At 43.4% G+C, this 25,188-nt stretch overlaps 1 protein-coding gene across 2 annotated transcripts in view; it reads left to right on the forward strand.

Moving 5' to 3' along the window:
- Nucleotides 1-25,188, forward strand: part of LOC122558230 (chromodomain Y-like protein 2) — a 152,356-nt gene that overhangs the window by 80,958 nt on the left and 46,210 nt on the right. For both annotated transcript variants that reach the window (XM_043706574.1, XM_043706576.1), the window contains exons 2-4: nucleotides 2,894-3,488; nucleotides 3,805-4,019; nucleotides 13,193-13,365. In XM_043706574.1, coding sequence (XP_043562509.1) covers nucleotides 2,894-3,488; nucleotides 3,805-4,019; nucleotides 13,193-13,365 — 983 coding nt within the window. The remainder of the gene's footprint in view (nucleotides 1-2,893; nucleotides 3,489-3,804; nucleotides 4,020-13,192; nucleotides 13,366-25,188) is intronic.

Consider the following 25,188-nt stretch of genomic DNA (forward strand, 5'->3'; position numbering starts at 1 on the left):
TTTGGGACATCCTGAGGTCGTGAAAGGCGCGATATAATGCAAACCTCCTTTGCTCTCTGTAAACAAGTGCCACGTCAGGGTTTATTTTGCATCTGAGCTTCCCCTACCCACCTTTGTTTACCTCATCTCAGTAACATATTTTCCCCTCTCTTTTTCTGTCCAATGTGGTTATCTCGCTGCCCCTCCTCTGTTTGCCTCAACTCCTACGGTTCTGACCACATTCTTAGTGAGGACATTACTCCTGAAGTGGAAAGGGAGGAGGTCAGTGACTAAAATGTGGTTTGCAGCAGGCGATGTACGATGTTGAGGAGGGCCATGGGCAGGAAGTAGAGTTTGAAGGTGAACGGTACATGAAGGGTTTTGTCCACTCTGAGTTCAGCCTTTGAGTGAAGCTGAGCTAGTTTTTTGAGCTCAAGTTCATGTTTGGGTTTGGACTTCCATCGAAAGGAAGGCTATAGTGCCATGACATTTCTGCAGGAAGTCAGAGTCCATTGAAACGAAAGAGGGAGGTATGGATAGAGTTTGAAGAATACTCACGGCAGGCAAAAAAAAATTATTGGTATTTCAGGAAAAGCAAAAGATCTGGCGATTCCATCGCCCTTGAAATGTTTTAGAACAATTGGAGTTAAAAACTCTTGTCCCTTTTGTCGTTCCTGGGTTGGACGCACAGAGGCAGGAAAATTTCCGGCTACCTGACTTCCAAAAATGACAGGCCGCACTGCCCACTCTCCGTTTGGGGGATCTGCCTGGAGTGGGAGTCAGGCCAATTCCAGCCCTCCAACCTTCATATCTGCTTGATTCCATCTCATTCCCCGACACACCTCACCCTCACCTCACACCACATGCTCCTCGACCTATCTCCATGGCCACTCCTACCCCCTTTGCCAACTTAGTGCCTACTTTCACCTACTTCCATCTACCATTCTTTCTCCCTCCACCTACCTTGTCAACTCAACTGGTGTTCACAAATATCCACCCACACTGGAGAAAAATAAACTTCCAGTACTTTGTTTCCTTATTGCAAAGGACACATACTGTGAAAAACACTCAATTCATAAAAAAAACACATAGTTTGACTGGGCTTAACTACTTTAACACTGCTTTAAATACTTATTGCTACTTCTGGACACCTCTTGACATCTCTTAACACCTAGAGCTGTAGAGTCACACAACACGGAAGCAGACCCTTCAGTCCAATAAGTCCATGCCAACCATAATTCCAAGCTAAACTAGTCCCACCTGCCTGCGCTTGGCCTATCGAAACATTTCTTATTCATGTACTTAACTAAATGACTTTTCAACTTTGTAACTGCACCTGCATCCACCACTTCCTCTGGAAGATCATTTCACACAAAAAAAGTTGCCGCTCATCTTTTATTATACTTTTCTCCTCTCACCTTAAAAATATGCCCCCTAGTCTTGAATTCCTCCATTCTGGATTAGTGGTGCTGGAAGAGCACAGCAATTCAGGCAGCATCCGAGGACAGGCAAAATCCGAGGACAGGCAAACTCGACGTTTCGGGCAAAAGCCCTTCATCAGGAATAAAGGCAGAGAGCCTGAAGCGTGGAGAGATAAGCTAGAGGAGGGTGGGGGTGGGGACAGAGTAGCATAGAGTACAATAGGTCAGTGGGGGAGGAGGTGAAGGTGATAGGTCAGGGAGGAGAGGGTGGAGTGGATAGGTGGAAAAGGAGTTGGGCAGGTCGGACAAGTCCGGACAAGACAAGGGGACAGTGTTGAGCTGTAGGTTAGAAACTAGGATGAGGTGGGGGAAAGGGAAATGAGGAAGCTGTTGAAGTCCACATTGATGCCCTGGGGTTGAAGTGTTCCGAGGCAGAAGATGAGGCGTTCTTCTTCCATGCGTCTGGTAGTGAGGGCTGTAGTAGCGGGTTTGTTTCAGGACATGATTGAAGAGCTTCAGGGCAGAGGGAATGACCTGGGAGTTGCAGTGGGAGAGAGACTCCCTGAGATTCTTGTAGAGAGAGGAGGAAAACTTCTTCAAGGCAGGCATCCCCAGCACCACTAATCCAGAATCTGGTTTCCAGCATCTGCAGTCATTGTTTTTACCTCGTTGAATTCCTCCATCCTAGGGAAAAGATAACTGCCATTCACCTTATCTATACCCCTCATAGTTTTGTAAACATCTATAAAATGAGTCGATACTTCTTGACAGTGCCGGCAATTCCAGTGTTAATGTACCTTTTCTTCATAATCTGCTGCACAGTTAATGATCCCAAAAGGTATTTGAGTTACCCAACCACCACCACAAAGAATACCTGACACCCTACCCTCCCAAAGAAGTCCTGACCCCTCTCTTCAAGCTGTCTTCAGATGATATCCTGAGGATGACCTACCTTTCCCAAGGAGGTACCCTAACTGTCCAAACAGAATGCATTGAGAGCAGTCCTGTGCCAGTCTCCACACTTCAGCTTTCAGATAGCTGTGATTCCCAAGTCCAATTTGAATTGAAGCAGGTGGCCATCCATGTAGCTAGCTCCCTCCATAAACCACACATGCCTGAACCACAACCCATCCCCATGAAAATGAGAAATGCTAGATTTGGTTCGACATTTCAGATTCCAGATGTCTTCCAACCGATTGGAAAGAATCTTCCTTGTGGTGAAAAGGAAGGTTCAGAGCTTGCTTGTGAAAAAGTGTTTTTTTCCCTTTGTGTATACTCTCACACATCTGCACATCTGTTTATGCTATAGTAGAGAAAACTACTAGAGGAGAGAACAGATCTCTATGTGAATTATTGTCTCTGATTGATAAAGGTTAATTGTCAATGCTTAGCTAAGCAATATGGAAAGTTACACAAGGAAGGTTGCACAAAGCTCTTCAGGGTTGATGTGAAATGATGGCAATAACTGATACAGCACCTTTTCTCTCCAATAGGTAGAGAAGATTGTCGATAAAAGGAAAAATAAAAAAGGGAAATGGGAGTACCTTATACGATGGAAAGGTTATGGAAGTAATGAAGACACTTGGGAGCCAGAACATCACCTCCTGCATTGTGAAGAATTTATTGATGAGTTTAATGGACTCAACGCTTCCAAAGAAAAGCGAACTAAATCAGGGAAACGGGGAAATAGCCCAAGACAGGTCTTAAGGGACAATCATGGAACTTCTCCACTGAGAGCCTATGAATCCACAAAGGGGAAGGGTGGAGGATTACGAAGAAAGCGGACTAATAATGCACATCAAAAACAAAAGCGGGGTACAATAGGGAGGGATGGAAAGCACACATCTGGAGAACCCAAGAAAATCATCGCTACTAAAACGGTGCATTACAGAACAACTGCGAGTGGAGTACAGATTATGCCTTACAGAAAGACTGATAACTCATTTCAGAATGGGGATGCTAGACATGGCAAAAATGCATTACAGTTTGACAATACCTCAAGGCAACAGGAAGTGAATGTGGACCTGGGAGAGCAGGACTTTGCAGAGGATGGATCAGTTGCCGATTCTCCTTTGGTAAACGGAGTAGGTATGTAATAAGTATTGGTGTTACAATGTCAGCAAGTCATTCAGCTTCTCCCCTCCCCCACTCACCTTCCCCCAGGGCAACGCTGGTCTTTATCCTACAGTGTTCACTGATGTGCACATACTTGGAGATTGCATGAACATTTTTAATTATTGCAAGCAGCAGGACTCAAACTTGCAAACAGTTCAGTTAAACATGCCTCCATCTTTGAGATAATTTTAAAAATAGATTGCTCCATGCTTGCTAACAGTAATGTTCATTGACTAAATGGAATTGTTCATTTTGCAGACTGACATTTCACCGCATTCTGTTTCAATAGGGATTTCCAATGGACAAGCTAACCTGCCATGTTCTGTGAAGAGGAAGCTTGTGGAAGACAAGGAAGACTATGTATTTGACAAACGGCTCAGATGCAGTGTACGACAGAATGAAAGCAACTATCGTTTCAGGGACATTGTTGTTAGGAAGCAAGATGGTTTTACACATATATTGCTCTCTAGCCAAACTTCAGACAACAATTCATTAACACCCGAGGTAAGGCCCATAGTACACTATTTTTAATTAGTATATGACTGTATAGATGGGTGATCAAATCTATGTTTTGCAGGGGTTGGGGGGTGTGGGTGGGTAGAGACCTGCGCAATGCTACAAATTAGTATGCTGCTTGAATAAGTTAAGATAAAAGACACAATTAACATAAACTTCATTGATTTCCATCTTTGTGTTAATGAGTAAATTAATAAACAAGGGGGTGATTTTACCCTTACCATCAGGTTGTCCCACACCGTGATAGTAGGAGCATCACAAGTAAAGAGTTCTCCCCTCTCGCTCCTTCTCAAACTCTCTTCCTCCCCACCCACACAGTTTTCTGGTGGGAGAAAACATTCAGGAGCAATAGAAGAAGACAATATTCAGAGTCATTCCTTTCCCAGCCCAGCACCAGTGATTGAAACTGGTCCAGCAGATCACATGCATGTTATTTATAAAGACCGTGAACTTTTTTATATGATGCGGTTACTGTCCCAATCTGGAACTAGTCCAATGCCCTTTTGAATGTGTACAGAGAGCCAGCATCTAACCTAATAAATTAAGTCTTACTAAATACAGTTTCACTATGTCGAAATCTGAACACAGCAGTCAAACACTGAAAAGTTTGGGTTTTTTTTTCCTCCAGTCATTTCCTAGCATTTACTGTTTGTTTTATGGACCCAGGTAGTGGGATATTCTCAACTTCCATTTACCTGTTGATGAGCTCCTCTTCAACATACCTGTCCAGTTTGACCGAAAAGGGATTTGGGGAAAAGGCAGGAGATTGGCAGTAGGGAACAGAATCGATGCAGGGCACAATGCTGTAATTTAACGATTCTGTGATTCTGAGATCAAATCAACTTGCATTTCTTCATACGCTTTCCAAAAGCTTTAAAACCTGTCTGTGATGTAGTGTTTTCGTACTTCTTTTCCAAATCTATCACTTTTCATCCTGGACAGGTTTTCACCTAGTCTTTGAAAATTTACTCAATGGATGAGGGCACCACTGGCCAAGCACAGCACATTTCCTTTCCTGAAGGGAAGAATGGGCTTTTATAACAATGGTCACAATTAAGCCAGCTCTTTGTTCTTAATTTTACCAAATTCAAATTGCACCACCTGCTGTGGTAGGATTTGAACCCACATACCCAGAACATCAGCCTTGGGTTCTGGATTGCGAAATCTACTGACATTCCCATTGTGTCACTGCCACCCCTATTTAATGCCTCCTGTTGAACCAAACAGTTCTGGTCCAGTCCTCAACTTGAACCCTGTCAATTTCAAAATCCCAATTATAATCCCACTCCTCCACCCGCCTGCCTCCCAAGTAATTCCCAGTTCTGTCGGTCCATGTTCCATTCTTTGAAATGCTAAATGTGCTGATAGCAATGCTCTTTGTTTCCCTCGTTCAACTGCCTCATATTTTTCTGAGAGGCTGTGTGTGTCAAAATTGGCTGACCCTAATTTGGTCTTCCTCGGGGGTTGGCTGGGCATGAACCGCAATCAGCCTGAAGAAGGGCTTATGCCCAAAACATCGACTGTCCTGCTCTTCAGATGCTGCCTGACCTGCTGTGCTTTCTCTCTCTCTCTCTCTCTCTCTCTCTCTCTCTCTCTCGTGCTCTCTCTCTCGTACACGCACGCGCGCGCACACACAAGACTGCTGTAACCAACGCAGAAACACATATTTGCAAGGAAACTCTTGAAGTATCTTACAACCATTCTTTGAAAATTTGCTCATAGGATGTGGGCATCACTGGCCAAGCACTGAGTTGGTCGTTATTAAGATGACCGTTATTTGAAAATTTGTGGCTGTAAATTCCTTTCAGACCAATCCTACATCTGAAACACTTCAGAGAGTGCTTATGAAATTAATACCTGGGATGGCCGGGTTTTCTTAGGAGGAAAGGGAAATTAGGGGAAATGAGAACCTTGCAACCACATGGGATTAATGTGGATTCCACCAGTTTCCTCATTTCCCCTCCCCCCACCTTATCCCAGTCCCAAGCCTCCAACTCGGCACCACCCTCTTGACCGATCCATCACCATTCCCATCTATCCGCTCCACCCTCCTCTCTGACCTATCACTCTCACCACCACCTTCATCTACCTATTGCATTCTCAGCTACCTTCCCCCCAGCCCCACCCCCTCCTATTTATCTCTCAACCCCCTTGGCCCACAAGCCTCATTCCTGATGAAGGGCTTATGCCCGAAATGTCGATTCTCCTGCTCCTCGGATGCTGCCTGACCTGCTGTGCTTTTCCAGCACCATACTCTCGACTCTGATCTCCAGCATCTGCAGTCCTCACTTTCTCCTGAGTGGCCTTAGAGCTCTATAAATCATGAGCGGCATTGATAAGTTAGATACCTAACAGTTTTCCCCATGGTAGGGGAGTTCAAAACTAGAAAGCATCGGTTTTCGGTGAGTGGGGAGAGATACAGAAAGGTCCAGAGGAGCAATTTTTTTCACGCAGAGTGTGGTTAGTGTCTGGAACAGGCTGCCAGAGGTAGTGGTGGAGGTGAGTACAACTTAATTTATTTAAAAAACGTTTGAACAGGTACATGGATAGGATAGGTCTAGAGGGATATTGACCAAACACAGGGAAATGGAACAAGATTAGTTGTGAAAACTAGGCAGCATTGACATGTTAGATGGAAGAGCTTGTCTCCATGCTGTAAACCTTGGCAAAACAGCTTGATGCTGAAAACCCCATGGTTCCATGTTTACAGGTGTCCTTCATTCATGGGATGTAAGCACGTTTTGAGAAAAGAAAGACTTGTATTTTTATAGCACCCTTCATGATCACCAGACCTCAGCGAAGGATTGACAACAGATGTCAGCCTTGCCACAGCCATGTCAAATCTCAGCAATTAATTCCAAAACAAATTTAAATTTACTTTCCACTTATGCAAAATAGCTGAGCATTTGCACTATGCTGCACACTTCCTAAAATGCTGTCTTTTCTTCTGATTTCCATTCTTTTACTATGATGGCACATAAATATACAACATAATGGACAAATCAAGTGTAATGCATTCTTCCCATTCATAGCATTTTCCATGAACACTCTATTAGTATAATTCCTCTCCTTTCCCTTTCTGTGTATGGTGTTTTTTGCAGCTTATGTATGGGACCTTTTTAAATCGTTTTGTTACTTTAAACACCTGTGTATACAAATATCAGTTCTAATCACACAGATTAGATTTTTAAGGAGGTTTCATGCTTCACAAACTTGTAGAGGGAGTGTTGCTGAACAAAGAGACCTTGAAGTGCAGTTTCCTAGCTCCTTGAAAGTGGAGTCGCAGGTAGATAGGATAGTGAAGAAGGTGTTTGATATGTTTTCCTTTATTGGTCAGAGTATTGAGTACAGGATTGGGAGGTCATGTTACGGCTGTACAGGACATTGGTTAGGCCACAGTTGGAATATTGCATGCAGTTCTGGTCTCCTTCCTATCGGAAAGATATTGTGAAACTTGAAAGGGTTCAGAAAAGATTTACAAGGATGTTGCCAGGGTTGGAGGATCTGAGCTACAGGGAGAGACTGAACAGGCTGGGGCTGTTTTCCCTGGAGCGTCGGAGGCTGAGGGATGACCTTATAGAGGTTTACAAAATTATGAGAGGCATGGATAGGATAAATAGACAAAGTCTCTTCCCTGGGGGTCGGGGAGTCCAGAACTAGAGGGCATAGGTTTAGGGTGAGAGGGGAAAGATATAAAAGAGACCTAAGGGGCAACTTTTTCACACAGAGGTTGGTACGTGTATGGAATGAGCTGCCAGAGGATGTGATGGAGGCTGGTACAATTGCAACATTTAAGAGGCATTTGGATGGGTATATGAGTAGGAAGGGTTTGGAGGGATATGGGCCGGGCGTTGGCAGGTGGGACTGGATTGGGTTGGGATATCTGGTCGGCGTGGACGGGTTAGACCGAAGTGTCTGTTTCCATGCTGTACATCTCTATGACTCTATATGCTAAGGTTCCGATGAGACACCACACAATGCAATGCAGCATGTGTGCTCAGGTACTTTGCAGTTCACATTTTGAGCATCAGTATAACATACAGTGTTTTACTCACAACTCTTCATTGTTCTTAGGTGGAGTTTACAACCCTTGAGTGCAGTGGATGCTGGGAGGAGATGGACAGATTTTTAATTAGTAATGAGTTGAAGGGTTATGGAGAGCAGGTAGGAAAATGGAGTTGAGGCTGAGATGAGATCAACCATGATTGTAGTAAATGATAGAGCAGTTTTGAGGGCCTGAATAGCCTACTTGTGCTCCTAGTTCCTAGTTCTACCTCTGATCTCTACATTCTATGCAGTCTACCACCAAATCACATAAAAATGACATCAGAATAGCAACACAGAGCCAGCAAAATACACCTAATCCCAATCTCTTCTGTCCATTTTGTTACTGTCATTATATTGCCCTCATAAGTTCTTCCATACGTTTTCCTGCTATAAACACCAGTGACCTGCTTAATATTTCCAAGACTATTTAATATTTCCAAGACTATTCGCTCCTTGTGTCTTGTTTCCACTCATGTTGAAACTGATATTTTAAGTTTGTATTTTAAAACTTTAAAGAGTCCACTGGGTCTCAGTAGGGATGGGAAGTTTCGTAGGAGCGGCATAGAAAGTACTGCATTATCATAGCCTAAGTTAAAAACCACACAACACCAGATTATAGTCCAACAAGTTTATTTGGAAGTACTAGCTTTCAGAGCACTGCTCCTTCATCAGGTAACTCAAAGCAGTAACGCTCTGAAAGCTAGTATTTCCAAATAAACCTGTTGGACTATAACCTGGTGTCATGTGATTTTTAACTTTGTCCACCTCAGTCCAACACCAGCTCCTTCTCATCATATCACAGCCTAGGCATTTTTAAACAAACTTTAACTTAAGATCCATACTTTAACTTAAGACTGTCCTTTCAGATATAGATTTTTGTGACTAAGAACCTAGTAAATAGTCCATTCAGAATAACTAATCATTTCAGCTATACCAGAAAAACTAATCCTCTCAAACATAAAACTTGTTCTTCAACCCAAAGGCATCATCTACAAGCATGGGGTAGCTTACCTCATTTATGAGTTTGTTTATGGCATGATGACATTCTTTTGATAAAATAAGTACTTGGAACCATGTGAAGTGCAATGTGGTGATCTTATCCTCATTTTAAAAACAAGGTCCTTTTCCTAATGTTTTTTAGATTCTTCATATTAACAGAATCCAGCTGGAAAATCAGAAGGTGCAAATGTGGTGTTAAAGGCATGGAGGTCATTGAATCATTAGATAGATTTTTGTTCGGAAAGTGTATCAAAGGTTATAGGGGACAGATCAGAATCACAGAATCCCTACAGTGTGGAAACAGGCCCTTCGGCCCAATTAGTCCACACTGACTCTCCAAAGAGTAACCCACTCAGACCCATTCCCCTACCCTATTACTCTAAACCCTGACTAATCTACATATTAGATCTACATATCCCTCAACACTACGGGCAATTTAGCATGGCCATTTCACCTAACCTGCACATCTTTGGACTGTGGGAGGAAACTGGAACACCCAGAGGAAACCCACACAGACACAGGGAGAATGTGCAGACTCCACACAGACAGTAGCCCAAGACTAGAATCAAACCCAGTTCCTTGGCATTGTGAGGCAGCAGTGCTAACCGCTGAGCCACCATGCCACTCACACATAGAGTTTGAAACACAAACAGATTATCCATAATCTGATTGAATGAGAAACCAGGCTCAAGGCCCATATCATCTAAATATGCACTAAGTTGTATGTTTCTATATATGCAGTTAATGTTACTTATCTCATTTACAACCATCTCCATTCATGCTAAATATTCAAAGCTTAGAGGATGCAATGGCTAGTAGTGTTATTGCTGGACTCTTAATCCAGTGACCCAGGTAATGTTCTGGGGACTTGGATTCAAATCTCACCATGGCAGATGGTGGAATTTGAATTCAATAGAAAAGAAATCTGGAATTGTGAGTGTAACGTTGACCATTGTTGAATTTTGGAAAAACCCATCTGGTTCACTGATGTCCTTGCATGGTCTGGCCTACTTGTGACAAAAGACCCACAGCAATGTGGTTGATGCTGAACTGCCCTCTGGGCAATTGGGGATGGACAGTAAATGCTGGCCCAGCCAGCAACACTCTCATCACACAAATGAATGAAAAACAAGGCCATTATTGCATTGGTTGGCACCCTCCTATTGGCTTGCCTGTGCAAATAAGATAGAAGTAAAATTTCACTGGGTCTTGTCTCAGCCAGAATTTGTCATGCATAACCAAATTCTGTTAAACATTGGGCATCTTTACCATGGAGGACTCTTGTTTGCCGTTGCTGGGCATATTCAGGATTAAAGTTTTTGGGATTGGGGGAGTAGTTTGGAAAAATGTCACAGCTGTAGAATATTAGCCATGTATTATTGAATGTAGGCAGGAGGGGCTGAATAGCCTACTCCAGCTCCAATTACTTTAGTTCTTTACACACTGGATTTGCCATTTCTTGAGTGCCCTTCACCTTCCACTTGAATCTTGTAGATTTGGGAGTTTGCATTGACCATCTCAGTGACATCCTGCCAAGCCTGCTGCATCTCTTGGAGGAGGGATGGCAGCTTTATGTCATAATCAATCCAACCATTCATGCTTTTGCTGTTCAAAATTTCCTTTTCCTCCTTGGCTTTTTTTTGCGTGGAAATTACACAGTAAATAGTGGTGTTTAACTTCCATGCTTCTATTTCAGAGGTTTGAACTGTACTAACCCTAAGCAAACACTCGTAAAGTGCTGACCTTAATAATTTAGTCATTTCGGACTCTTTGCTGTATGTTCATTAAAGCTCATGCAGTATTTGGGCAATTTTAAGAGTGAATCGATGTATTCATGAGCACTCTGTATTACCTTAGTAATATATAAACACTGCTCAGTTAACCTTTCCACAGTAGGTAAACAACTATTGGCTTTTTCTGTCAGTTGTAAAGATACCAATTCTGGCCTTTTGCCCATCCCCAATCTTAATTGTGCCATCTTTGGCTGCCGAGGCTCTAAGGTCTGAAATTGCTCACCTAAAACTTTCTGCCGTTTTATCTCTCTCAAATATCCCCTAAAACCCACCAGGCATTTGGTCATGTGACCCTATATCCCATGTAGTTTCTGTGAAGCACCTCAGGATACTTTGCGACATCAAAGGTGCTATATAAATTCATGTTGACATTGAATCATTTACCTTGCGGGTCTCACAATAAAAATAAAATTACCCCATTTTAATGACTCATGTAGATCTGATCACTGCCATAAAATGTGGCCCTTGAATAAAATTAATGAGTAGTTGAATTCATTTTTATACTGTTGTCTTTTTTCTGATAATACTTGAATTACCAACCACTACTTGGCTCTTCTTGACTATTGATGAGAAAACAATTGACAGAAAAATAGCTGATAAGAAACACCTTTTGCCCATTAAGTGGGGAACCAAAGGTTAAGAGACAACTAAGAATGAAGCATGCTGGGTTTTTATTTAGAATGTGACTCATTGCTTAGACAGCTGTCCCAAGAGCAGCACAATTTCTTTGAGATTAAAGTAGACAGCTTCCTTATATTGTTGACATTATTGTAAAGCATAGCGTAATTTGTAAGCACTACTGAAATCTCAGCAGCCGATTGGTATTGCAGTGCAATGAGTCTGAGTTAAACGTCATCCCTTCATTCCTCCTGATGGGTCTTTTTTTTTGCCCTATCTCTGCACCAATTTCAATCAGTGACAACACATGTTGGATTTTTTACTATAATCAATAAATCACAAGACAGGTAGGCACTCGTGGTGTTCTGCCAAATAAAGGCAAAGACTCCAGTCAGGTAGTCTGTTTCGCCATACAATAACATAACTTCTTTACGAAATGGGCACAGCCAGTTGTCAACCCCAAATAAGTGTCTTTTCTCACTGCGATGTTCAGTACTGTTCTCTGAAAATTATAGTAATGGAGTAATGGCAGGAAATTGAGGAGTTAGGGTGATCTTAGATTAAGATAAGTGCTCGGCACAACATCGTGGGCCGAAGGGCCTGTACTGTGTTGTACTATTCAATGCCCTATGCTTTCTCTCCGCAGTGTGTTTACTTTCTATCTTAAATAATCACTCGCTACCTTTTTCCAACGTTGTGTCAAACTTATGACTGCCTGGGGAAGCCCTAACCATTGCATTTATGTAGCTATTGCTCAGTTAAGAATTTATGTCAATCAGATTGGCTGTTGTGCCCAATTTTGGAGGTGATTTTCCTCAAAGTTGCCTTGCTTCACTGCAGTAACTTTTAATGGAAATACAGGGAAACCCCATTAATATGCACAATTGAGAACAGTTTGGTCAAACTCCTTGTCCAGTGCATTTTGCACTTGCACCTTGAGGTTACTGGAGGATTGGTTAGCTCAGTTGGCTGGCTGGCTTGTGATGTAGATTGATGCCAATTCTGTGGGTGCAGTGGTGTACTGTTTGAAATTGCCATGAAGGACTCGCCTTCTCAATCTCTCCCCTCACCTCAAGCATGGTGACCCTCAGGTTAAACTACCACTAGTCCTCCCTCCAACGAACAAGGCACCCTATGCTAGGATGATGGCAACTTCACCTTTCCCTTTCGAGGCCTCTCCATTCATTTCTATCTTACATTTCTGCCCTTTGCCATCGGATACATTTTGTCAGCTTCAGATCTCACTGATCTCGAAAGCTCTAAGTAACCCGATAAATGATTTGCTTTCCTCCCAAGTTTTGCTGTGCAAAACAGTACCAATGGTATAACTGCAGGATAATAGACAGCTAACAAGTCTCCTGTAAATATTTCTTATGTCAAACACATGTAGCATGAAAAATGGCTTACAGATAAAGCACAGAGTTCCATTGGGTGTTCCGTTTTCCATTCACTTTCTGGGAAAGTCAGCATGGATTTATTTTAAGACCCCGGACCCCCCACCCCCAACCACCACTCGCTTTATGCTCGCAACAGCTTTCTCTGTTAATATCAGTGCTTCACGGACTGTTTAGCCAGCCTCTGCAAATTGGACTTGGGTACTTGTTAAAGCCAGAGATGCAGAGGAATGGAAGTTTTCTAAGCTTTGTTGCCCATTCACCATCTGTTATTGCTGACAATAGTTGCATGTTACTGTTATCGTTACAGATTATGAAGGAGGTGCGGAGAGCACTCGGTAATGCTTCAGCTGATGACAGCAAGCTTCTGCTGCTTAGCGCTGTAGGGAGCGTGTTCTGCAGCGGCCTAGACTATTCCTACCTAATTGGCAGGTTGTCCAGTGACAGAAGGAAAGAAAGCAATCGGATTGCAGAATCAATAAGGTATTTTGTCAACAGTGAAAAGACTATGTATTTGAATTGCATGCACGTCGCAGAAATGATTTGAAGCATATAGCACGCAACATACTGCAATCTTCAAACAAAACAGCGAGAAAGCAGGTTCATCTTTCAGCAGGTCAAAGCCCAGAAGGTTGGTCACACATTACAGGCACTTGACAAATCTGCTATACATTTGCAGTATTTTCTATTTTATTTCAGCGTTTGAAGTTCTTTTTCCTCCAACAGGAGTAGGCCATTCAGCCCCATGAGCATTTTCTAACACTCAGTGAGATCATGGTTGATGTGTGCCTAACTCCAGACACCTGCCTGTGGATCAATATACCTTTAATACTGTTGCTTAACAAAAAGTTATTGATCTCAAATTTAAAACTAATAACTAATCCAGCATCCACTACCATTTGTAGAAGAGATTTCCAAACTTCTACCCCCTTTGTGGAAGTGTTTACTAACATTTCTCCTGAACAGTCTGGCCCTAATTCTCAGACCATGCCCCCTAGTTCCAGAATACCCAACCAGTGCAAATAGTTTATTTTTATCTATCCCGTATTTTCCTGTTACTATCTTGAAGACTTTGATCAGATCACCAAACCTTTTTTCATTTCTTAGCACTTGGGCATTGTTGTCAAGGCCAGGATTTGTTGCCCATCACTCGTTGCCCTTTTATGAAGTGATTTGGCAGGCTGTTTCAGAGGGCAGTTAGGTGTCAGCACTATTGCTGTGCATCTGGAGTCACCTGTAGGCCAGACCATACAAGGAAGGCAGATTTCTCATGGTTTCATTGCTGATGAGATTTAATTTCACAATAATTAATTGAATTGAAATTCCATCAGTTGCCATTAGCTTCAAAAGCCTCTGTGGATTTACCCATCCCGGTCTCTGTGATATCCTCCAATCCACAGATGTTCCCTGCTCTCCACCAACTCTTGACTTTAATCACCCTTTTTGAACCTGTATGCTCAGAGTGTTCACCCTCAGACTCTGGATAACTGGTTTAGTGACATTCACACCATGCCACCAGCTCCATGCTTGTGTCAAGCAAATAAATCTACACGTATTTTCGTCATGGATTGTCTTGCTTACTTGGACGCAGAGTCCTGGGCTTTTTGTTTAACTAGTATTCCAAAATGGCCGGTGAGCAGGCAAGGCACTAAGTAGCACTGGTACTGAGAAAGACTTGCATCGGAATTTGAAACATTAACTCTGTTTCTCACTCTCCATGAATGTTGCCAGACCTACTGGGTTTCAGTTTTAAATTCAGATAGCCAGCACTCACAGTAATTCACTCTTACTAAGTAGGACTAGCTCAGCAGAAGCTTGAACTCAAGACTCAACCTCTTGACGTCATTTATCAAGTCTCCTTGACCTGCAAAAGCATTTAGATGCCTTGAACCTGTCAGCAAGGTGGACACTAGTGCATTGACAAAGAACAATGGATGGATCCTGGATCCTCATGTATTCCCCTTACCTCAGCTCAAAGTACAAGCCAAAGGGCCATTTAAAGAACAGCAGCAGCAGTCAACGAGTGTTAGTAGATTTGGCACTTAACACAATCATGGTGAGGCATTGCAATATATAAATAGAACGCTGAGCAATAAAGCTAATCATAGTACAGGCCGGAGGACAATGTGCCAAAACCTAACAGTACTGTACTCTGGTCGGACCACACCTTGGATACTGTTCCAGATTTGTCACAATCTGGCCCATTCACCTGGAAGCAGCTCAGAAAAGAGGATCAGAGGATAGAACTACAGTAAACGTCAAGAGAAATACTGGAGTGGCTTAAGTTTGCAACTGAGAGAGTTCATTTATAGACACAGAAAACAACGAGGTATGGAAAAGACAAATCCAAAATCTTGATGAGCAATGCATGAGAAAAAAGATGCTTTGCCACAGAGCTCAGGGTTAAGAAGCTCCTTAAAGAAGCAGGATGAGAGTTTGAGAGGGATGTCCAGAGCTTGGGAAGCTGAAGGAAAGGGCACCAGTAGTGGGTGATTAATGTCAGGCATGCACAGGAGACAGGAGTTGGTGGAGAGTAGGGTTCCTCTGCAGGCTCGGGAAGATTACACAGCCTGAAAGGGGTAAATCCACAGAGGCCTTTGAAGCTAATTCGAGCTAGCAGAACAAACTATTTAGGATGGCTTCCTGGAACTATTTTACACAGAGTAGTCAAAACATTAAACCTACTGGTTGCAAAGGCATTAAAACTGTTGTCAATTAAGAATTACCCAAATGCAGAGGAACACACAATACCTACTGGATGAATGAGCTGGGATTATGCCAAATTACAACCTTTAAAGGCAGACTATGTAGTGTAATTGATTTAAAATTAGTTGCAGAATCTGACCCCACAGGAGACGTCTGGGAACATGTAAGTGCAGGGTAATAAAATATTCTGAAAGACAATAATTGTATTTCTGTTCGTACAAGGTACAGTTCACAATCAGTCATTGACATTGGAGAACTTCTCTGTAAAATAAATCTGATGAGAATTGTAAAAGTTCTTCTGTCCCTCTAACATGTTCTCTCAGGACATTGCTCATCTGTTTCTTAGCTCCATCTACCCAGCTCTGTTCTGTACCTTGTCTATACCTCTGAACATCTTTGCCAAGTGAAACATATTAATTGCAATTGACCCCAGATTCTGCAGTTTTTAGGGGAGGACACGTGGTGAGTTCTCTGTATCCACAGCCCTCTGTGTGACAATGTACTTCCTGACATCACCCCCGAATGGTGTAGTTCGATCTCAGTAATGCATCCTTGTTCTGGAATCTTCCACCACAAAAAAGCCACCCTGTCAAATCCTCAATTTGGTAACCTCATAAACCTTCTGATGTTAAGGGAACACAGACCCAGAACCTTTGTTATTCATGAGTTCCTGACAGTTAAAAACAGCTAGTGAAAATGTTCTAGCCCTAAAGATAATTCAAAACAACAATTTATAAATTCAGAAATGTGGGACAGAATTGAGGAGAATTTTTTTTCTCACAGAGGTTTGAGAGTTTTTGTAACTCTTCCTCAAAAGACTGTAGAAGCTGTGCATTTGATTCGCTTGAAAACAGAGGTGGTTAGATTCTTAATGAGCAAGGATATAAAAGGTGATTGTGAATAGAAAGGAGTGTGGAGTAGTCAGTCAAGCCATGGTCATATAGAATGGCTTAGCAGGCTCATGGGACCTACCCCTGCTTCAGAGCCCTAAATTCATTTGTTGTTCATATGACAGTAAGACACTGGTGGTAATCCAAGGACCCCGGGGACACCAGTTCAAATCCCATTATGGCAGCTGGTGGATTTTGAATTCTATTACTGGAACGACAATCGGAAGCTAATCTCAGTAAAGCAGACCACAAAATTATCATCGACAAAACCCACCTAGTTCAGTGTTGCCCCTGAAAGAAGGAAGCCTGTGACTCCACACCACAGCAATGTGAATGTCTTAACTGCCTCTAAAGGACATTCAGTACAAGGGCAAGTTAGGGAATAAATGCTGGCCTTGCATCAATACCCCAAATCATGAAAGAATGAAGCAGAAAATAAGAGATGACGTGCATGCTCCCTGGCGTTCAGTCATCAATTGATCGCATTTAGTTCTTTTTACGCATTACATTTTACTCACCCTGTGAGTCATTGTGGTAATCTCGAGTTGCTATTTGTATTTTATGAGTATTCGACCCAATTAATTATATTCCATTACTTTATGTGGCAGCACATCAGTGTCTTTAAGGCAGGAATATCCCAATGGACCGTATCCATTAGACAGTGTATGTCATAGCACGGTATGTCACGGTTTATTAATACAAGTCTGAGTTGCATTGTGTTGAAAGAATGTCCTGTGGGTTCTTTAGGAAGAGCCTTTCAATGGAGAAAATCTAATATCATTTTCCATTCCAAAATGTAGCCCGGCCAGGATAGATGTATAACTTATTGATTCTTTGCAGTGCCAATACTACATCCACATCCAAACAAATCTTACTAGATAGAATACTGTTGTGCTTTTTTGGCTTTCTATATTATTCAACTCGTGTGGATCTTGGTGGGTGGGAAATGGCTGTAGAATTTGTCTAATAAATGACATTCACTATGGTCGGTCAAGAGATAAACAGCTCCTTTGTTTTATTTTGTAAATTCAAAACTCCCTAATGATATTAACTATGCATTTAAAACAGTTACTGCTAAAATGATGGATCTTCATGTTTTCTGATTGTGATCGACATTTCATTAAAACTCAGCTAATCTCCAGACAGAACCCAGTTAGCTGTCACGTGGTTTTCAAGTGGGCCATTGAAGCAGAGAATAATCCAGAGAGGACATCATATGGCCCTCATGCTGTGCTATAGAATTCTTCAAAACAACTTCCAATTAGGAATTTAAGGGATCGCCCTTTTAAGAGGGATGGGGAGGAATTTCCTCTCTCAGTGGGTAGTCAATCTGTGGAATTCTTTACTGCAGAGGGCTGTGAGGCTGGGTCATTAGGTATTTTTAAGGCTGAGATCAACAGACGTTTAATCATTAAGGGAATCAAAGGTTCCGGGGGGGGAAATGGCAGGAAAGAGGAATTGAAGATTATCAAATTGGCCATGTTCTTGTTGAATGGGAGCGCATACTTGATGGGCTGAATGGTCTACTTCTGCTACAACATCTTGTGATTTAGTAGAGATTTCTTTGTATTTGGGAGATTGGAAGATCCATTTAGACATAAAAGAATTTCACAAGATGTAACAACTGTAACGTTCTGTGAGACCTGTGTATTTTGGTTAAATATGAAACACATTTCTAAGTATCCTGTTGTCATTATGGGGGACATTCAGCACATGACATGTTCTTTGTAGAACCATGCAGTTAATCCCATTCGCTGGTCTGATCCCTGCAAATTTATTTCCTGCAATCCCTTAATTCCCTTTTAGGTTCCTTTATCTCCTCTTTCATTACCCTCATTGACAGAGACTTCCAACTCATCATCACTCAGAGTGCGAAATATTTCTTCCTCACAATCCCCCTGAAATTCATGCTTTGAACATTGAATCTTTATAGACTAGTGCATTTACAATGAGCTATTAAACCCGATCTAAAACGATAATTTATCGGAGCCACGATTAGCTGGTAGGATTATGATCACTGATTTTATTAATTCATTAGTTAAAGTTTTTCTTACTGTAAATCTGTAACCTATGTAACTATTAGGTTATTCACTCATTCATAATTTAGTAAATGCATTTGATATTTTGAATTTTAAAAAAGGGCATAATCAAATGCTTTCAAAGACTGATGTGGACTCAGAAGGTATAAGATCATCTAATATCGAAAAGCAATTTCCCATCAATGTTTTATGTTTCTTTCCTTGGGCACATTTCTGAAACCTTGCCTCAAATCCAAGGTATTGACAGGCCTCTGAAAGTTTGAAGATCAGCACTTTCCATCGGAATAATTCCACCCCCCCTCCGGGAATTTCACACTTTGAATCTTGAAAATCAACAGGTGACAGCTGAGTGACGAATGCTGCTCAGTTTCTGACCAAACCTATAATTAGGGAGAGTGTGTCTCTGCACACTCACACACACCCTTACAGCTGGCAAGCTAAGAGACTTTTAAAGGTTGGATAGCCCATGGAAGTTAAATATTGGAGTATATATTTACCTGAAGCTTGACTGGATAGATTGTGAGGGCCACATTGTGGCCATTTAATTCAGTGGTTATCATGGGTGTAATCGTGTTACTTGCACCTTGAGAAGACACTTTTCAAATTTATCAGTGAGTGATTCAGAGAATCCCGAACAGCAGATTCTCATCAGTAAGTAAAATGAAAGACTTTTTGTGATGCTGCCTGCAAGACACTTCACTGTGATGCTACCTGTAGGACCCTCTTCCCTGACTGCTTCACTGTGAGGCTGCCTGTAGGACCCTCTTCCCTGACTGCTTCACCACTATGCTGCCTGCAGGAAACCCTTCCCAGACTGTTTCACTGTGATGCTGCCTGTAGGACCCTCATCCCAGACTGTTTCACTGTGATGCTGCCTGTAGGACCCTCTTCCCTGACTGCTTCACTGTGATGCTGCCTGTAGGACCCTCTTCCCTGACTGCTTCACCACTAAGCTGCCTGTAGGACACACTTCCCAGACTGCTTCACTGTGATGCTGCCTGTAGGACCCTATTCCCTGACTGCTTCACCACTATGCTGCCTGTAGGACCCTCTTCCCTGACTGCTTCACTGTGATGCTGCCTGTAGGACCCTCTTCCCTGACTGCTTCACCACTAAGCTGACTGCAGGAATCCCTTCCCAGACTGCTTCACTGTGATGCTGCCTGCCAGACACTCTTCCCAGACTTCTACGCTGATTGCAAGACATGCTTCCCAGACTGTTTCAATGTGATGCAGCCTCCAGAAATCACTCTTCCCAGACATCTACACTGCAATGTCAACTGCAGGTCTAGCTTTCCAGACTGCTTCACCATGATGCTGCCTGCAGGAAACACTTCCCTGACTGCTTCACTGTGATGCTGACTGTAGGACACACTTCCCAGACTGCTTCACTGTGACGCTGACTGTAGGACACTCTCCCCAGACTGCTTCACTGTGATGCTGACTGTAGAACCCTCTTCCCTGACTGCTTCACTGTGATGCTGACTGTAGGACCCTCTCCCCAGACTGCTTCACTGTGACGCTGACTGTAGGACCCTCTCCCCAGACTGCTTCACTGTGATGCTGACTGTAGGACACTCTCCCCAGACTGCTTCACTGTGATGCTAACTGTCGGACCCTCTTCCCTGACTCCTTCACCACTATGCTGACTGAAGGACAATCTTCCCAGACTGTTTCATGATGCTGAGTGCACGATAATGAAGGGCTCCAGCCTGAAATGTCGATTTTCCTACTTCTTGAAAGCTGCCTGACCTGCTATGATTTTCCAGCAACACACTCTCCACTCTGATCTCCAACATCTGCAGACCTCACTGTGTCCTGCAGTCAGCATCGCAGTGAAGCAGTCTGGGAAAAGTGTTCTACAGGCAGTATCACAGTGAAGCAGTCTGGGAAAAGTGTTCTACAGGCAGTATCACAGTGAAGCAGTCTGGGAAAAGTGTTCTACAGGCAGTATCACAGATGCTGACTGTAGGACACTCTCCCCAGACTGCTTCACTGTGATGCTGACTGTAGGACACTCTGCCCAGACTGCTTCACTGTGATGCTAACTGTCGGACCCTCTTCCCTGACTCCTTCACCACTATGCTGACTGAAGGACAATCTTCCCAGACTGCTTCATGATGCTGAGTGCACGATAATGAAGGGCTCCAGCCTGAAATGCCGATTTTCCTGCTTCTTGGAAGCTGCCTGACCTGCTATGATTTTCCAGCAACACACTCTCCACTCTGATCTCCAGCATCTGCAGACCTCACTGTGTCCTGCAGTCAGCATCGTAGTGAAGCAGTCTGGGAAAAATGTTCTACAGGCAGCATCACAGTGAAGCAGTCTGGGAAAAGTGATCTACAGGCAGCATCACAGTGAAGCAGTCTGGGAAAAGTGTTCTACAGGCAGTATTACAATGAAGCAGTCTGGGAAAAGTGTTCTACAGGCAGCATCACAGTGAAGCAGTCTGAGAAAAATGTTCTACAGGCAGCATCACAGTGAAGCAGTCTGGGAAAAGTGTTCTACAGGCAGTATCACAGTGAAGCAGTCTGGGAAAAGTGCTCTACAGGCAGCATCACAGTGAAGCAGTCTGGGAAAAGTGATCTACAGGCAGCATCACAGGGAAGCAGTCAGGGCTGAATGTCCTACAATCAGCCTCACTCTGAAGCAGTCTGGAAAAACCTTCCTGTAGGACACTCTTCCCAGTCTGCTTCACTGTGATCCTGACTAAAGGGTACTCTTCACAGACTGCTACACCGTGAAACGGCCTGTAGGACACTCTTCCCAGACTGCTTCACTATGTTGCTGACTGTAGAACTCTATTCCTAGACTGCTTCACTGTGATGCTGATTGCAGGACATTCTTCCCAGACTGCTTCAGTATGTTGCCGACTGTAGAACTCTATTCCCAGACTGCTTCAGTATGTTGCCGACTGTAGAACTCTATTCCCAGACTGCTTCACTATGTTGCCGACTGTAGAACTCTATTCCGAAACACTTCCCTGACTGCTTCACTGTGATGCTGACTGTAGAACTCTATTCCCAGACTGCTTCACTATGTTGCCGACTGTAGAACTCTATTCCTAGACTGCTTCACTATGATGCTGACTGTAGAACTCTATTCCCAGACTGCTTCACTATGATGCTGATTGCAGGACACTCTTCCCAGGCTGCTTCACTGTGATGCTGATTGCAGGACATTCTTCCCAGACTGCTTCACTGTGATGCTGATTGCAGGACACTCTTCCCAGACTGTTTCAATGTGATGCAGCCTCCAGAGATCACTGTTCCCAGACATCTACACTACAATGTCAACTGCAGGTCTAGCTTTCCAGACTGCTTCACCATGATGCTGCCTGCAGGAAACACTTCCCTGACTGCTTCACTGTGATGCTGACTCTAGAACCCTCTTCCCTGACTGCTTCACTGTGATGCTGACTGTAGGACAATCTCCCCAGACTGCTTCACTGTGATGCTGATTGTAGGACACTCCCCCAGACTGCTTCACTGTGATGCTGATTGTAGGACCCTCTTCCCTGACTGCTTCACCACTATGCTGACTGTAGGACAATCTTCCCAGACTGCTTCATGATGCTGAGTGCACGACAATGAAGGGCTCCAGCCTGAAATGTCGATTTTCCTGCTTCTTGGAAGCTGCCTGACCTGCTATGATTTTCCAGCAACAGACTCTCCACTCTGATCTCCAGCATCTGCAGACCTCACTGTGTCCTGCAGTCAGCATCGCAGTGAAGCAGTCTGGGAAAAGTGTTCTACAGGCAGTATCACAGTGAAGCAGTCTGGGAAAAGTGTTCTACAGGCAGTATTACAGTGAAGCAGTCTGGGAAAAGTGTTCACAGGCAGCATCATAGTGAAGCAGTCTGGGAAAAGTGTTCTACATGCAGTATCACAGTGAAGCAGTGTGGGAAAAATGTTCTACAGGCTGTATTACAGTGAAGCAGCCTGGGAAAAGTGTTCACAGGCAACATCACAGTGAAGCAGTCTGGGAAAAGTGTTCTACAGGCAGTATCACAGTGAAGCAGTCTGGGAAAAGTGTTCTACAGGCAGTATTACAATGAAGCAGTCTGGGAAAAGTGTTCTACAGGCAGTATTACATTGAAGCAGTGTGGGAAAAGTGTTCTACAGGCAGTATTACAGTGAAGCAGTCTGGGAAAAGTGTTCTACAGGCAGTATTACAATGAAACAGTCTGGGAAAAGTGTTCTACAGGCGGTATTACAGTGAAGCAGTCTGGGAAAAGTGTTCTACAGGCGGTATTACAGTGAAGCAGTGTGGGAAAAGTGTTCTACAGGCAGTATCACAGTGAAGCAGTCTGGGAAACGTGTTCTACAGGCAGTATCACAGTGAAGCAGTGTGGGAAAAGTGTTCTACAGGCAGTATTACAGTGAAGCAGTGTGGGAAAAGTGTTCACAGGCAGTATTACAGTGAAGCAGTATGGGAAAAGTGATCTACAGACAGTATCACAGTGAAGCAGTCTGGGCTGAATGTCCTACAGTCAGCCTCACTCTGAAGCAGTCTGGAAAAACCTTCCTGTAGGACACTCTTCCCAGTCTGCTTCACTGTGATCCTGACCAAAGGGTACTCTTCACAGACTGCTACACCGTGATACGGCCTGTAGGACACTCTTCCCAGACTGCTTCACTGTGATGCTGATTGCAGGCACTCTTCCCAGGCTGCTACGATGTGATGCTGACTGTAGGACACTCTTCCCAGGCTGCTTCACTGTGATGCTGCCTGTAAGACAATCTTCCTTGACTGCTTCGCCATGCTGGTGCCTGTCACACACTTTCCTCAGATTGCTTCACTACAATGCTGCATAATCGGGCACTTTTATCACACTGTCAATTTCCTCTCAGGAATGCTCACTTTTGCAGGACTTAGTGCACCACTTCCAGATCAACGTCTCAGCTGGTCTTCAGGACAGTATTGTCTCATACACACATTTGTATATTCCAGAGAGATTCTGGTTGTAAAAATCGGTGGCACCTTTTGCTTCAGAACAGGTAATTGCATTTTGATGTATCATCTCAGAAACATCTGAAGAGTTTCACACGTATGTGTACCAATCAGAAATGATGGTTTCTCTTGCTTCCACAGATTTATTTGTCTGTTTTTATCTGGCTTGTTGGAATCCAAAGTTTTGTGATTTGTAACGGGTCAGTGTCTCTGGCATTCTGTTTTCAAAAAAGCAGAATAGCAATTGGCCATTTTTCTTTTATCAAACCCAACTTGTGCAAGGGAAATTGGAAGTTGTACATTCAGAAACAGTACAGTGAGCTACTGAATAACTCTGGGGACACGGGTGCAAATATCCCTCAAGAGCTAGTGGGATTTAAATTCAATTTAATTATGAATCTGGAATTGAAAGCTAGTCTCAGTAATGCTAATTATGAAGCTATCATTGACTGTCTTAAAAACCGATCTGGTTCACCAGTGTGCTTTAGAAAAGAAAATTTGGACAGCATGTGATTGTGGTTCTGTTCACCGAGCTGGGAATTTGTGTTGCAGACGTTTCGTCTCCTGTCTAGGTGACATCCTCAGTGCTTGGGAGCCTCCTGTGAAGCGCTTCTGTGATCTTTCCTCCAGCATTTGTGGTGGTTTGAATCTGCCGCTTCCGGTTGTCAGTTCCAGCTGTCTTGGGAGCCTCCTGTGAATCTTTTCACAAACTTTGGACAGCATGTGACTTCAAAAACATCAGTTTTACTTATTTGTGATGTGGAGGAATTGCTGGGGGGACTAGCATTTATTGCACATCCATTATTAGCTTTGAAGAGGTGGTGGTGGTGGTGGTGGTGGTGAGCTACCTTCGACCCACAAAGCCTTTGGGGAGTGAGTTCAATGAGGTTGACCCAGTAACTGTGAAGGGACAGTGATATATTCCCAAGTGAGTGGCTTGAAGGGGAACTTGCAGGGGGTGGTGTTCAAATGTATCTGTTGCCCTTGTACTTGTAGGTGGAAGTGGTCATGGCTTTGGAACATGCTTTCACAGGAGCTTAATTACCATCTGAAACAAAGTCACAGGCCACTCAGTTCAAGGTCAATTAGCAATGGCCATGAAATGCCGCCTTCTGAGTGACATCCACATCCCATGAAAGAATAATAGAAAATCCCTACAGTGTGCCAACAGGCCATTTGGCCCACCAAGTCCGCACCGACACTCTGAAGAGCATCCTAAAGGATTGGACACTCTGGAGGCAAGAAACATGTTTCCACTGATGGGTGAGTCCCGAACCAGAGGTCACAGCTTAAAAATAAGGGGTAGGCCATTTAGGACAGAGATGAGAAGAAACGTCTTCATCCAGAGAGTGGTGGGTGTGTGGAATGTTCTGCCCAAGAAGGCAGTGGAGGCCTAGTCTCTGGATTCGTTTAAGGAAGAGTTGGATGGAGCTCTCAACGATAGTGGAATCAAGGGTTAGGGAGATAAGGCAGGAACAGGATACTGATTGAGGATGATCAGCCATGATCATAATTAATGATGGTGCTGGCTCGAGGGGCAGAATGGCCTACTCCTGCATCTATTGTCTATTGTCTACTCAGACTCACCACCCTACCCTATCCCCATAACCCTGCATTTCCCATGGCTAATCTACTTAACCTATACATCCCTGGACACAATGAGGCAATTTAGATTAGATTACTTACAGTGTGGAAACAGGCCCTTCGGCCCAACAAGTC

The sequence above is a fragment of the Chiloscyllium plagiosum genome, chromosome 17, assembly GCF_004010195.1.
Source record: "Chiloscyllium plagiosum isolate BGI_BamShark_2017 chromosome 17, ASM401019v2, whole genome shotgun sequence".
Classification (NCBI taxonomy): Eukaryota; Metazoa; Chordata; class Chondrichthyes; order Orectolobiformes; family Hemiscylliidae; genus Chiloscyllium; species Chiloscyllium plagiosum.